The sequence below is a fragment of the Salarias fasciatus genome, chromosome 3, assembly GCF_902148845.1.
Source record: "Salarias fasciatus chromosome 3, fSalaFa1.1, whole genome shotgun sequence".
NCBI lineage: Eukaryota > Metazoa > Chordata > Actinopteri > Blenniiformes > Blenniidae > Salarias > Salarias fasciatus.
In genome coordinates this window covers 14,176,096-14,191,280 of record NC_043747.1, presented here as the reverse complement: position 1 = coordinate 14,191,280, position 15,185 = coordinate 14,176,096, and the positions used below count along the sequence as shown (strand labels likewise).

The 15,185-nt window shown below is 49.1% G+C and overlaps 1 protein-coding gene across 6 annotated transcripts in view; it reads right to left on the bottom strand.

Annotated features, from left to right (window-relative positions):
• The window catches only part of LOC115384728 (nuclear factor 1 B-type), a 66,456-nt gene that overhangs the window by 19,444 nt on the left and 31,827 nt on the right, over positions 1-15,185 (bottom strand). For all 6 annotated transcript variants that reach the window (XM_030086983.1, XM_030086988.1, XM_030086995.1 and 3 more), the window contains exons 3-4: positions 4,626-4,682; positions 2,262-2,330 (exon numbers count right to left, since the gene is read on the bottom strand). In XM_030086983.1, coding sequence (XP_029942843.1) covers positions 2,262-2,330; positions 4,626-4,682 — 126 coding nt within the window. The remainder of the gene's footprint in view (positions 1-2,261; positions 2,331-4,625; positions 4,683-15,185) is intronic.

Sequence of the window (15,185 nt, the reverse complement as noted above, 5' to 3'; positions counted from 1 at the left end):
ACTGATTAACAAGTCTGACGACGAGGCCGTGATTGCAAGGAATAAAAGAAGCGTTTGAAGACGCAGCATATTGCATCCAAGGATAAATAGTTGGGTTTTTTTTTTTTTTTTTTTTTTATGGCGGCGCAGCTTAATGGCAGTTAAAATGTGTCGGATCGGCATTAAAATTCACGCGCCTCCCCAAGTAAATCACACAAACTTCCACTTCTTTCACTATATTACTTAGCAGTTTCCTCACGTTTGGTGATTTACAGTGTGAAAAGGTGTTGTTTTCCCTCTCTGCGGTCAAGGTGAGGAATACAGTTTCAAGGGAGGCCGGGGCGGCGTTTCCAGAACAAAAGGGGGGTTTTCGCCACCCATCCTCTCCAGTGTGTGGCCGCGAGGCAGCCCGCAGCTCGCTCGCTCGCTCGCTCGCGCGGTTGGTCGGTCGGTCGCTCGGTCTGGAGTGGATGAGAGGATGGAGTGTGTGGCGCCGTCTGTTGTGGTCTGAGGTTCACCACTGGCACGGTCCCCGGGCCGGCCTCCGCCCTGGCAGCGCCGCCGCAGCTCTGGCAGAGGCCCCTGCCCGCTGCTGTCTGTGGAGGAATGCATCCGGCCCGAGGACGCCGCTGAATACAACACCATTGTTTTTTAACTCCATTCATGGCTTAGGATCCCCCCCCACCCCCACCCCCCTCTGACCACGTCTCTGTCTCGCTCTCTTCTTGGCTCGGCACAATATTTGCGATGCCACTTGGCCGCCCCGCCAATCATCTCATTTAATAATCCGACTTTAAAGGCGAGAGAAACAGCAAATGAAACAATGACGCTGCAGAAACGAGCAAATCGGAGCGGCCGTTTGGAAAACGGACAATAAAGTTATGCGTTGTCAGAACTCCAGCTTTGCCTGTTGGTATTTTCTTTTCTTTTCTGCGTTGCAGCGGAGGCTCCTGTTGCATTAATGAGCGTCCTGGTGGAAACGCCGGATCGCGAGGCGGCCTTGAACTCCGCAGCTCCCCTTTGATGGACTTCAAAGAATGTCTCAACAGCCCCGGAGAGCCGGGGAGAGCAGCGCGATGACGGACGAGCGGCTGCTCAGATATCTTCCCAGGGAGCCACCGGGCCGGGTGAGTGACAATTCCTGCGCGTCCGTCGACCTTTTTAAAATTCCAGCCCGACTTCTGTCGGCTCTTTCGCGAAACCGGCCTCCGGTCGCATGAGAGCGAGCGCGGCGGCTCTGAGGCCATCTGGTCAGGGGGGCAAATTAAACACGAAACAAAAACACAGCCTTTCAGAGCCAGAGTGGATCCCGAGCCAGTTGGTTTGGGATTGTTTACATAATGAGCTTCATGTTTTCAGATCAGAGACGATTTTTCTGGGGGGGTTTTTTTGTGTGCAATGAATCAATCATTTTTTCAAGATTTCTGAGGTGAACATGAAAACTTACTGACATTAAATACACTTCTTTGCTCCGGTGAAAGTTTTAGGTCAACGCCCGTGAATCTGACTTTATAATCTAGTTTTCTCTGATCTGAGACGAGATGGAACTGATCAGATTGATGTGGATTATTTGCTTTAATCAGGGATGAAACAACAAATATTGTAATAATGGCCCATAAACCTGCCAATAATGTAAAAATTTATTCCTTTTTCAATGTCATAAACCCCACAATGAACCTTTTCTTCTTGAGAAGAGAGAAAAACTGTTCTTTTTCCTTCGAGTGCAACACACACACACACACACACACACAAAGGAAGGTATGCTGCTCTTAAACACAGGTTAGGTGGTTGGGGGGGGGGGGCGTTCTGGGGCTTTTCTGGGGCCTCGACGGCCTGTCACCGATCAGAGGAGGAACAACCGTCAACGATTTGGCGGACATGTCGATGCAGATGAGCGCAGACTTCTCGCACAGCTGCGCTCGTCGCTGTTTTCTCACTGCGACCGGCCAAACTGGATTCACCACACTACAGCTGTATCGGGGAGGTGGAGACGGCGGAGGTGGGGGGATTTCGGGAAAAAAAGTCCCTTTTATTTTCCCAAATGAGGTTTAAGTTGCTCCCGTTCATAAGCGAGTGTTTTGTTGGGAGCACACCCACACAGGAATTACCTGATCAGACCTCTCCTAACGACAGCGCGAGCCCAGATCCACCGGCTGACTGACAGATTCCTGGCTCCCGCGCTCAATCCGCTGCACCTGTTACACCTTCGGCTTCTAATTCGTCGCGCGATTCTCGCTTCAGGTCTGACCTGACGCTTCCAGACGAGGAATCCGAGTACTTACTTCTGGACACTCGCACCAGTTCTGCAACACTGAAGACTCCTGATTTGATGAAACTGTCCTCCAGATACACTGCGGACACAAGCAGCAGGAACACATGTTACTCGGTGACCAGTGATCGATGCTGAGGCACAGATTTGTGTCAAAAAGAACTAAATACAGGCAATCTGGCATTGTCAGTAACATGACCTTTGACCCCATGCCGCTGCACTGTAGCAGCAAACTGCTGAATATCAATAGTATGAATAGGATGGGTTAAATACAGAAAAAAGGAAATTTTCCAAGAGGATCGGTGTTAAAATATCCTGAATTCTTCATTGAAAACGTCCACAAAGGGTTGAGGTTATTTTAACAGAGGTTTTCAGCATCAATAAGAGTCGATAATGATACTCAACGCGTTAGATTAAAAAGGTCGCAGTGCAAAGAACTTAGCAAAAATGTTGTCAATGAAAAGGGAATTAGTGAGAAAAATCACTTTTAATTTAAAATTTGAGGGAACTCTTGAACTCTTGGATATGAAAGGCATTTCCACGTGAACATTTTGACTGTTCTTTGGTATATTTAAGGTTCATTCATTAATCTTTGAGTCTTTTTTTATTTTTTTTCTGGACAATTGACAATTTTTGACTTTTTTCTCTTTCATTTTAACTTGATCCAAAAATTCTACATAAATTGGCTGCTGTGAGTCAATTAAAGGTTTAATTGGCTTTAATGAAAGTTTAATATAAAGTTTAGTCTCGCTGCCAATTTATCTAAAAGGTTAGAATAAAACAACAAAAAAAAAAATCCAGAAATGACAACATTTCCTCTTTAATCCTCACATTTCCTGTTGCTTCTTGTTCCATTAACCTTTACAACATGATCATTACCTTCTTTTGCTCTAATAAAACACTGAAACAACCCAGATATTCTGATCTCACACACAGATCTCTCAAATTATCAGTGAAATTGCATGTGTGTGAGTGTGAGTTTATCTAAGCGGCTGAGGGAGTGGTCAGCCACCAGGACTCTGATCTCTGTCTGTGTGTGTGTGTGTGTCTGTGTGTGTGTTCGCCCTGACATTCCCATGTATGCGCTGGGACGAGCGGCCGCTCTGTTTGTTTTTGCGTGCGACCGGCCGGTGCGTCACGCGGCGGAGTGACAGGGCAGGTGCGGCGAGCGGCGAGTGGCAGGCGCTGCCCGTCTGATCAAACACACAAGTAAAACTTAACCACTGTCAATATTGACACTGTCGTGCCGGCGCACTGTATCGCCGCCGCTAATGGCCGTGTTAACGTGTCATTTGCTGCAGTGCCGATATTAAAGATTACAAAAAAAAAAAAAAAAAAAAAAAGAGAGAGAGAGAGAGAGATTGCTTCATTCAGGTAAATAAAGGCGGGCTCGGAGTCAGACGGAGGTTGTTTCAATAAAGCCGGGACTATTTTTAGATTTCTGCAGCGTCGTGGAGGTCTGCGTGACCTACCCACTAATCAGACGCCGTCAGTAAAATACGCCAGACAAGTTATTGACACCCAAATGACTCCGGCTCGGCTGTGATTCCGAGCCAAGGGGGCCCGGGCCGTGCCAGGGAGATGGACGGGCATCTCCGCTGGCACCTAATGCCTGCAGTGAGCCAGCGGCTTTCGTGAAGAGCCGTGCCACGGCCGAGGGGCCTCCCAGGACTGAGTCATTGGCTTACTGGCATGTTTTCCTTGGCACCGGGCTCAGCAGAACCTGCTCTTGAGGTAGAAAACTAATTATACTTCTCAAACTATTTTCATTCCAGCGCCGTGACGACACCAGCGCAGGTCAGTCCGGGGGAACAACAGCGCCGTCAGAGAGGTTTTTTTTTTTTTTTTTTTCCTGACACGCTGGCTCACCTTGATACAGTCAGCTCGCTGCCAAAGACGCAGTCTGATTTAACGCCGTCGCTCCAGATCGGAGGTGATGACAAACGAAAAGACATTCAAAATTCAGTTGTTTTTTTTCCCTCAGTATTTACAAAGTTAATGATTAAATATCCAGCTAGAGGATGTCAGAAGCTTCAACTCATCTGGTCTGCATTGATCATCTTTTATTTTTTTTTTTCCCCTGCAGCCTCAACGCTTGAAAAAAAAAAAAATGTCGTGCGGCTGGACCTCACATGTTTTCGCGCATACTTTTGCCGGTGCCTCATTTGGCCCGCACCTGGCTCGGCTACAATACAGTTTCCGCTCCGCAGTAATGACTCCGCTGTTTTGCCTACAAGTCACAGAGTTCACAGCACTATTTAAACCCCGGGCAGGTTACAGTGTACATAAGCCGCCGTACAGTGGGCGAGCTGGACGGGAACAATGGAGCGATGACAGGCGGGGGGAGGCGGGGGGCCGTGACTGGCAGAGCACATACCTGGAAGAGGGTTCTTGCCTGGCTCATTGTTACTTGGACTTCCTGACTGCTGCGAGTCTGCAAAACACAAGAAGAGAGGGGCGGTGAGGGGGGGATTAGTACAGAGACAAGACGGCCGCATACCGTACGACGGTGATGGTTTCCAGTCATACAACCTCAGATTGTGTGAATACAAAAAAAAAAAATCCACACAAACTAGCCTTTTAACTTTTTAACTGTCTTTCAAGACAAGTTCCTGGAAGTATGTGGACGTTTGTACATTTTTTCCCCTCCCCCTGTATTTTTCATACATATTTGGTGTCAGGTTTGCAAAGTGAGGTCTAAAAATCGCACCGCCGACCGACCACCGCGGCTCCCTGAACCCCCCCCCCCCCCCCCCCCACACCCTCCGACAGCTCTCCGGACAGCAGCTGTCCACTGGTGTGCGGGCAGCCGTCGGCGGGGCGCTCTCCGTGCGCTCCTGGAGCCGCTGCCAAAGCCCAGATGAATGGCGAGGGTTGCATCAGGCGGAGCATCCGGCGCCAAACCGCTGCCAAATCAAACATACGGATCACCTGATCCGCTGTGGCGACTCCAGAGGAGAGCAGCCAAAGAAAAGAAAAAAAAATCACTTTTTTATCCTCTTAATAGTTATTTACTATAAATTGCATTCGAATAACTGAGTTCCTAAATTTGGGTGATAAAATTGTGGCTGATGGCAAAATACCGCGATGATCAGATAAGATACGCTCGTCTTCATTGTCATCATGCAAACATTCACACGATGATGAATCCAGGTTTGCTCCATCTGAAGGCGCATCAGTGAGAGAGAGGGGAGTATTTCAATCTCGAAAAATATTTCAAAGGAGAAAAAACAAAATCTGAATCAAACTGCCAAAGTTGAAAATAATAATAATAATAATAAAAAATACAGGTGTTTTTTTAATGACACTGCATGTCAGATTAATACTATCAGTTTGATATCAAATAACATGTCATGTATGAAAGCATACAAACAAACCAGGTTGTATGAATTCAAAATTGAAACCTCTTTCAGTCACTTTTATGTTCTGTCTCTTTTTTTTTTTTCTCAAAAAGTGCACGAGGCTGATTTATTGAACAGACTTGAGACAAAGTGCTGAGGCAGCAAAAACCTCAGATATTTCAGCTTTAAGTGGAGAGACCTCCTCCGTTAAGACAAAGGCAGACACGCATTTTATTATTTTTTTTTTTTTTTTTTTCTGTTCCAGAGTGCTTTAAGGTTTGGAGTTATCTCTCCGTCGCGGGGAGTGCACGAACTGTACATTAAGCACCGGCGGTTTGTTTGAGCAGCTTTATCATTAATGGGACTGCAGACGGGAGGAGGAAAAGCTCTGCTTCTGACACGGGATAACCTAAAAGTTTCTACCCGCGGACCTGTGGGTAATTTTTCAAAGTGGGGCCGGGGGAGCGTAGAGGCGAGGGAGGTGGGTTGAGGGGGGGATACAGAATGTGTTCGGTCCTGCTGTGCAAGGTACAAGCACAGAACAAAACATGGAGAGAGGACAGGAGAGGGGCGGGGAAACACGAGGAAACATGAGTGGAATTCTTTCCACCGGCTACGGTGTGCAGGTTCTGGCCCGGGCTGACGTCTTCCACCTCCGGGCCTCCCTGGGAGGGGATTCGAACCGCTCCTCTGGAGTTCCTGCTTGATCACTGACAGGCGCCCTCGCCAAAGTCGTGAAAAAAAAGAAAAAAAAAAAAAAACGCAGAGAATTTACCGGCGAGATTTCAATCGGGCTGCTTTTTTTTGTTGCGGGGGGAGCGAGGCCTGGAGCTCAAAAACGCTAAAAGTCTGAACAGACTCCCCGCGAGGTCTGAGCGCCGGCCCGGGCCCACACATGCCCCGGGACGCAGGGAGAAGGGGGGGGGGGGGGTGCGCAACGAGAGAACCGGCGGGGAGAGATTATTATCTACACCTTTAACATGAGAGAGCTTCGGTTTGAGAGACAAGAAGCCGGAGACGGTGAACTCAGATACCCTCGCCCTGCAACAACAGCCCTTTTCCTGCCGCAGTTACAGAGGAGAGAGAGAGAGAGAGAAAAGGAAAAGCAAGGAGAGAGGGGTGGAGGTAGTGGTTGGCGGGGGGGGGGGGGGGGGGGGGGGGGGTGGTGGAAGGAGGGGAGGATAAAAAAAAAGTTGAAAGATTTATTCCTTTCTTGCTCTCTCTCTGTGTCGCTCTCCCTCTCTCTCTTGTTCCCCCACTCCTAAATTTGACTATTAAACAGCGCAGCAAAAACAGAATGTTCTTGGCCGGGGCTCAACAATGACAGGGTAGGGAGGGAAAAGGACCATACGTTAAGGAGAAAAGAAAAAAAAAAAAAAAGCCTCGTTCCAGAGCGTATAGGCCCGAAACCATACGGGCATCAGACACAACCAGGCCGCACTAAACATACATGCTGTTTCCTGCTTTCTCCTTAAAGTTCCACAGTTGTATCATCCCTTAAAATGATCCATTTCCATCTTGAAATAGATTATTTAAGAATGTGTAAAAATCAGAAAAGTCAGGATAAGTTAAAAGTTGAGACGATTATTAGCATTTCCCACCCCCCCCTCCTCTAATCTCCGAGGTGAGTCATCAGTTAAAAAATTATGAGGAAAAAAGTTTCTTCGGAGGTGAAATCTGCATTGTAACTCCTGCACTCCTGCATTAAACAAGTCATTGTCTGACGTCAGCTGAATCGCTTCCTTTCGCCCTGCAGCAACAAACAGCGGGTCCCTGTAGCTTCCCCCCCGAAGACACACACACCGCACACACACACACACACTTTACATGATACACACGAGATGTGTAAAGAAGCTTTTGAGAGTAAGCAGAGGTTTGTGTGGATTTGCCACGGCACATGTCCATAAAGTGATTGCAGGGAGCTCAGTGGCCTTGTCTCCTTGTCTTCTCCCTCCTCCTCCACCTCCCCCCCCCTTTCCTCCTCCTCCTCTCCGTCCCCCCACGCCACTTTCAGAGTCATCCATCAGTCTAGTTACGACTGCCAACTCCGTGCCTGCTCCCCGAGAACTGCTGAGAGGGAGAGAATCCAGGCAGGGGGGAGAGAGAGAGAGAGGAAAGAGAGAGAGGGAGTGGAGAAGAGGAGCTAAACGCTGAAAAGGTAGCGCACGGGGAGGGGAAGAGGGAAAAAAAAAAAAAAAGAAAAGAGAGCGGAGGTGGGAGGAGAGCGCGGTGCTCCAGTTCGGATCAGAGTTTGTGTTTTTGTTTGTGTTTTTTTCCCTTCTTCTTCCAGGGCCCGAACAGGCAGCCATGACAAAAAGAGCAGATGGTCGTGGCAATTAGAGATCCCAGGCAGCATCCTCCAGCATGAGGCCCCCGCTGCAGCACCAGGAGAGACCACCTGGATGACTCAAGGTGGGATGCAAACATATGGCACATCTGCCAGGCCCGCGCCGGCGCTGGAAACACCTCCCCGATTGCATTACATTTTACCTTTGACCCCACGAGGGCGGCCTCGCCGCCGCTCCTCCTTTTTCTCTGGATTATGATATTATTTAGTTTGGCGCTTGCCCATTTAGCGAGGCCGTGAGCGTGTTTGTTTTATCTATTGTTCTCTGCACCCTTTTTTTTTTTTTTTGATAATCACTTGTGGTGTGTATGTGTGTGTGTGTTTGTTTTGTCTGACCTCACTGTATTCACTTCCTATCAAACACTCTCAAAAGAGAAAGCAAAGGATTTGAATGGAGTCACTGAAACATTACTGAGTGGCAAATAATTTGACATTACAAATACAGAGTTAAGCTGCATATAATATCACAGGATTTTTTTTTTTTTTATCTTTCTTTCTTTTAAAGCGACTCAGGAATGGATTATATAAAGCGAAGCTGTGTGGCATTCAGAGCCGGGGGCCTGGTATCTGAATCCTAAAAGGTGTCCTGTGCAGAAGCCCGGCCAATCCGATAGTCTTCAAATAAACAGTGGTGTAACCTGTAAATAAACAGTTGCGGTCGAGGAGGCTCGGCTATGCCCTGGGAGCTTGGCAAGGGCTTGATCATAGGGCCAGACACCACACACACACACACACACACACACACATATACACTCACACGGCCCTTTTCCAAAAACAACATTTCTTGGCACCCTCCGTCCCTGCCACTTGTTTAAATAAACAAACCGGTTCATGAAGGAAGCGAAAAAAACAGGGCCGCGTATGAATCACATTATCTGCTGTTACTCAGCGAAAAAAAAAAAAAGAGCAGAGGGGGCTTGTGGGTATTTTGGATGTGACCACGAGTTCTTACACCTTCTCGTCCGGTGGGATACTTATCATACCACTGTAACAATTAGGGCAATTACGGGTAATGGCAACAGAAATCTGGCTCGGAAAGAAAGTTTCTCACTGCTTGTGAGGTTTCTCCACGCCCAAGTGTGTTACTCGCCTGGATTTTATAATCACTGAAACACTCAAACACACACACTCTCCCGAACCCAGCCTCCTCATTTTTTTGGCACGATACCCATTCTGTTCCCAGTAAAATTGCCGAACACACATGCACCTACACTCACGCAGCGTGGACTAAATTAGCCACATAGTTTTGGAAAACTTTCTTTTCTAAATTATTTCTTCTTCTTCTTCTTCTTTTTTTTTTTTCCTCTGACAACCGCGGCGCACGCTCGCAGCCCGCAAAACACTCGCGGACACGTACAGATATCCTCCGCAAAAAAACCAGTGCGCACGCGCGAGCGACGCGCACGCCCTTGCAGATGCATACCGCTGTCGACATTTCAGGAGGAGAAGCCTGTCTGGCAGCCATTTTATGCCGAGCGGGGTTCTGTGCACATGTATAGCACTCTGGCTGCCAGAGGCATGGGTCCCGAGCCAAGACGCATTTCAGCAGCCTGGGGAGGCGGAGGGGAGGGGAGGGGAGGGGAGGGGAGGGGAGCACGGAGGAGAGAGGTGGAGAGGGGTGGACTCCCAGAGAAGTAGGGAAACAGAGAGAGAGGGAGAGAGAGAGAGAGAGAGAGAGGGGGCAGAAAATATCGACCTAATTACAGAACAGCTCTGATGCGTAATGTTTCGACAATACAGCTGCTCCTGAGTAAATATTTGATGTGGCCGGGCAGACTTTCTGCTCGGTGTCCTCCTGCGCTGCTTCTTTCCTGTTCCGGTGCGAGGGGAGAGACTCCGGCTTGCCCTTCCTTGGAAATGCACGGCTGAAATGTGTGTGTGTGTGTGTGTGTGTGGGTCATGCAAGCTTTGACAGAGTGCATAAATGACTGTATGTGTGCTGGTATGCAGTGTGTATGTATGTATCTGAGTGTGTGTGTGTGTGTGTGTGTGTGTGTGTGTGTGTGTGTGTGTGTGTGTGTCCCATGTCCTCCTCTGCTCCTGGTTTCTATCATCCACAGCTTGGCCGATGACCTCACGGCGCTCGGGCGGGCGTCCAAGCAGCCGGCAGAACCTGCTCTCCCCTCTCCAGATCTTCTCCTTCTCCTATCTGTTCTCCCGCCGTCCTGCAACACTACCCCGCCGCCATTGTATCTGTTCATACCCGCCTCCGTGCAGATCTGCCATTCAACCCTGTATCTGTTACGATATTGTCTTATCCGGTGAAAAGTGCGCGCCGTGTCCTTTTTCAAATTTGAACACTTTTTGGTTTTTTTCTTTTTCCTCTTCTTCTTCTTCTTCTTCTAACGTTTCCATCTGTGTCGGTGCCCCCCCAACCCTCACCAACCAACCCCACCCCCCCCATCCAATGCCGCCTTTTTTAATGCCCCACCACCAACCAACCACCCTCTCTCTCTGGTTCTATCTCTTTGTCTCTCTATCTCTCTCTTCTCTCCCTCCCTCGCGCTTTGTTGTCTAAACAAAGTGGCCTTTATCGGGATGAGCTGCAACCCAAACAAGCCAAACAAAAGATATGGGCGAGAAAATCTGCCCGCAGAAGAGGGAGGATCTTATCGTGCCAGCCTTTGTGTGCCAGCCTGCCAACTGGCGATGCCCCCCGCCGCCACCAACCCCTCCCCGAACACACACACACACACACACACACACACACACACACACACACACAGAACGCCAAAATCGTGGCACGTCGGGCCTCCTTGCCCCCTCATCCCGCCCCCCAAACGCCGGGCAGGACTCACGCATGGCATTCAGCAGAAAAGCTGGCACATGACCCGGTCGGAAGGGGAAGGATACCGACGCCGGAGCGAGGGGGGGAAGGCGAGCGCGGCGCCAAACAGGACGCCATCTTGGGGCGGCATTGTTTAGCGAGGAAGATGAGCTCTTGAGATGCAGTAAAGTGGGTACTGGTTACTCTTAAGTTTGCGAGGACGCCTCAGGAGTGTGATATCATACAGTAACAATTCACTGAAATGCAGGTATATCATATTCATACAACGATGCGGAGTCATTTCCAAAATTGCTAAAAAAATCAGTTTTGAATCATTTATAAGTCAGGGTTTTTTTTTTGTTTTTTTTTTTTTTACTTTTTTTTTCTCACCGTGCCTGAGCTGAATGAACAGAAAAACAATCTGCTGAGTGTGTCTGTGTCTCTCGGTGTCATGTAGCGGAGCGTGAGCAACAGCAGCGAGCGCTGCACCCCAGAGTGCACCGGAGAGGCATTCAAGGACACCTCTGAGGACAGGTCGCTTTGTGATTCCAACAAAACTTGTTGTCAGTCCATATAAACTACAGGTGCGTCTGTATATGGCTTCGAAGTTGTGGACTCTTATTGTGAAAAATCCTCCTCTGTGAGTTATAGGCAGAAAATATGAGGATTTTCTTGGTTAAAAACAGTATAAGACGATGCAACGTCCAATTTTTATCGATTTCCGTTCACTGATATACACCTGAAGATACAGTCTCCATCACGCCGCGACGCTTCGGCACAGACAGCGGTGAGAAGTGTTGTGTTTCCGTGACAGACTCTGACTCTGCAGCGGCTTCACTCTGTAATGATTATCTCATAATTGGGACAAGGTAAGCATTTCTTATTGGCTTAAAAGGAGCACCTGGTAATCCGGATAGCTGCCCTATCAAATGTCTGCCACTGACGGGGGAATGCAGGTACAGTAGGATGAGTTACACACACACACACACACACATACACACACACACACACACACAAATGGGAGACAGAACAGCAGAGAGAAAGTGAGAGGGGCAAAGTTGAAACGTCTGCGAGAACAATGAAATGTTGCTTCTTTTCTCTTAGACAGACACTACAGACTTGTTCAAAGGAGCAGGAGGGCGCGCACACACGCACACGCGCGCGCACACACACACAGAGTGAGTCTGTCATGGTTTTGAGACTTATGGAATCAAGTGGGATCCCAGCCCAGACAGGAACAATGAGAGGCCATACAGTGTGTGTGTCCCCTGATTGTGTGTGACCCAGCTCGCTTGCATCTTCCTATGCCCGTGAACGTCTCACGGCGAGGGCACGCCGCCGCCACCGCCACCGCCGCCGCCTCGGTTGCGCGTACGTGCGCGTGCGCGCGCAGATCATCAGTGTGTGTTTGTTTCTAATGGTTGCATACTAATGCGGGTGAAGAGCGGGCCTTCTTTCTCTGCGCCGAGTCTCTGTGCCTTCTCCTCCGTAAACTCTCACGGCACTGAAAAGAAGAGAGCATTTTAACTGAGCCGGGAGGACAACAGGCTCCTCATTGAGGTCACCAAACAGTGTGGACGGGGAGGGAGCACATTCAGTGGCGAGTGGGCCTTGAACAAGGGACTGAATGGCCTGACGGATCATTAGCCACACCGGCCTGGGAGAGTTGAAGGAAGAACCTGGCAGGCACAAAAGGATACATAGCTACCAAACTAAGGATGCAGATGAGGGTTAATCCATCTAAATTCAACTTCCCCACCTTTTAATTTGAGAAATAAAGTTTGCCCACCTCTGCACGGATGCACACATCGCATGCGTTGAGGCGCGCGAGAAAAGGGCGGCAAATAATCCGAGCCGCATGCGCGCATGTTGGATTTACGCACACGCGCGTGCACAGACGGATACGGGCAGCCGGCGTCCTGCGGCGGGCTGATCAGTCAGCGACCGGGCCGCAGACAAACTGCGCTGCACAACGCGACACAGTGGCTCATCTGTCCAATGAAAAATGAGCAGGCTGGTCTCCAGTCAGCACACTGCGCCCCACTTAATGTTCCACCTCCTCCTGCTCCCTCTCTCCCTCTCTCTGTTTGCCCTTTTCGCACAATGTGGCCTTTCCTTCCACTTCGTTTTTTTTTTTTTCTGTTCCTTTTAGTGAATCATTTTTTTTTACTCTTCCTCCACTTTCCTCTCAGCTTGCTGCACCAAAACCTTCATCTCTTGCGACTGTCCATCATGAGCTGAAACAGTCGCTTCCTGAGACACGAGAGCTCTCCACTCACCAACCCTTAACATTTTTGACTTATTAATGATACAAGTAGTTTATTATGCAACGATTCTAAAGAGGCGTTTAAAAAAAAAGGCTCGAGGTGTTTGCCGCATCAGCTTAAAAGTTAAACTGAGAGCTCGTTGAACTTGAAATATCACATTCAACTGTGCTGAACTTCAAAGATTAACTATTCTTAGACGAGTGACCCGGAAGCCTTGAAAAGATAAGCTGATTTAACAAGATGCTTAGTTTAGACGTCTCATTTTAAGCTGTTGAAGGAATGAAGCTTAAACTTTTCATGTATTGTTGATTTCACTGGGAAACTTTTTGATTTATGAACTATATAAATCAAGGCTTCCTCGCCATTCTAAAGCAACTACTTCATAAATAAACTTTTTTTTTTCCTGTGACTTTTCTTTAGGGATTCCAAAGTCTAAATGTGTCAATTTGTAACTTTTGTCACTCCTCGGTATGTTTCTGATTAACTTTTTGGAGAATTTGCGCTCATGGTCAGATATAAGGCTTCATCTTTATGGTTAATTTTTTAACCAATATGTTGGACTAATGTGGACACAGTGTTCACTACATAATCTAGGAGTCTGAAAAATTTGAAGATGATAAACGTGAGATGTGTTCCTGAATAAGACGGGACTTGGCCGACCCTCCCGAAACGCGGTCCCATCATTCACGGGTGCAACCGGCAGAAGGCCTGTGAGCCTGTGAGAAAAAAAGAACTTCGCATCTGTGCTGAAACAATGGACCCATCAATGGGCAACCCCGCATCTTTTTTTCGGTATGCGCCAAACAAACAATTAGCTTTGTTGCGGTGTAATTGACTGGCAGGGCCGGGTGGCATTTACATTCGCCCGCTGTTGCCACCCTGCCATTCGGCGAGCCGGGCTGAGAAAGAATAGATCCATACGAGGGTGCGAGGTTGGCCACGTCTCCCCCGGTTCGAAGACACCGCGTCGTCCCCCCCCCTCCACCACCGCCCGCCTGCGTGGCAAACTTCCAAGCAGTTTTTTTTTTTTTTTTAATGCACGTCTGCGGAGGAAGGAGGGAAGGGAGGGTGGAGTGAGGACGAGACTATAGATTTAATTATGCATGCGTGTTTTCTCATTCATTGTAGTGGTGGGAAGGGGAGAGGGAGGCGGCGAGGGGTGTGCGGTGGGACGGTTGGGGAGGGGTGGTGGGGGGGGCAGACCAATGACATTCCGTCGTTGTAGTCCTCCTCCTACACACACACACACATGCACACACACACACACAAACACACAAGGAGCAGTCTGGGAGCGAGCCGCTATAGGCTAATGAGGTGACACTCACCGTCTGGAGACTAGCCAAAACAGTCCATTAACTCCTAGCCAGTAGTTAAGAGGAGAAGAAGGAGAAAGGTGGTGGTGGGGAGGGTGGGGAGGAGAAAAGAGGAGGCGGATGAAGGAGACCGGGGGGGGGGGGGGGGGTGCGAATGGGTGAGGTAGGCGGCTAGCCGATGGTTGGTGGGCGGAGCTTTTTGGGGGTACGTGAAAAAAAAAAAAGAGGAGAGAGTCTGAAGTCTTTCAGGATGTGAGGGTGGGGGGTATCTCTGCAGTTTTGTAGTTGTGAATGAATCAGTGGGGTGGCTGGTAGAGGGGGGGGGCGTGCACGAGCGTTCACTGTTGGCGATTATGCTCTGTGGAGGCAGCTCTTGAGGAAAAAGTGAGACTGTGTGTGTGTGTGTGTGTGTGTGTGTGTGAGACGGAGTAAGAGGTGGTGGGGTGGGCGGTGGATGCCGCGAAAGAGAGAGGACAAGGGAGATAGATCCAAAACCCCCCAGTCAGGCAGACAGACCTTTGACAGAGGAGCTCTGTGATTCGCCTCTTTCATCTTCAGAACCCCCCCATCCAGTCGGATAATTATGAGACAAATGCACCGGACCCCCGCTGCTTGAGTGGCAATGGGCATTGGGGGCCAGGAACACAGTGAGAGGGTTCAAACCTGCACGTCTCGACTGGTCCGGAGGGAGGGGGGGACGGCGGGGAAGAGCGATGGCGGGGGGTGTTCAGGGGGTCTGGGAAATTCCCCGCTCTCCCAAGAGAGACAAGTTGGCCCACAGATCATAGTTCAGGGACAGCTCGGTCGTGATACTAACAAGGCTTAACTGGCTGTCGCCGCCGACTTCCTTTCAACTTCTCTAATATTCCTCCAGTTCAGATATTTAGTTTTTCAAACGCGCT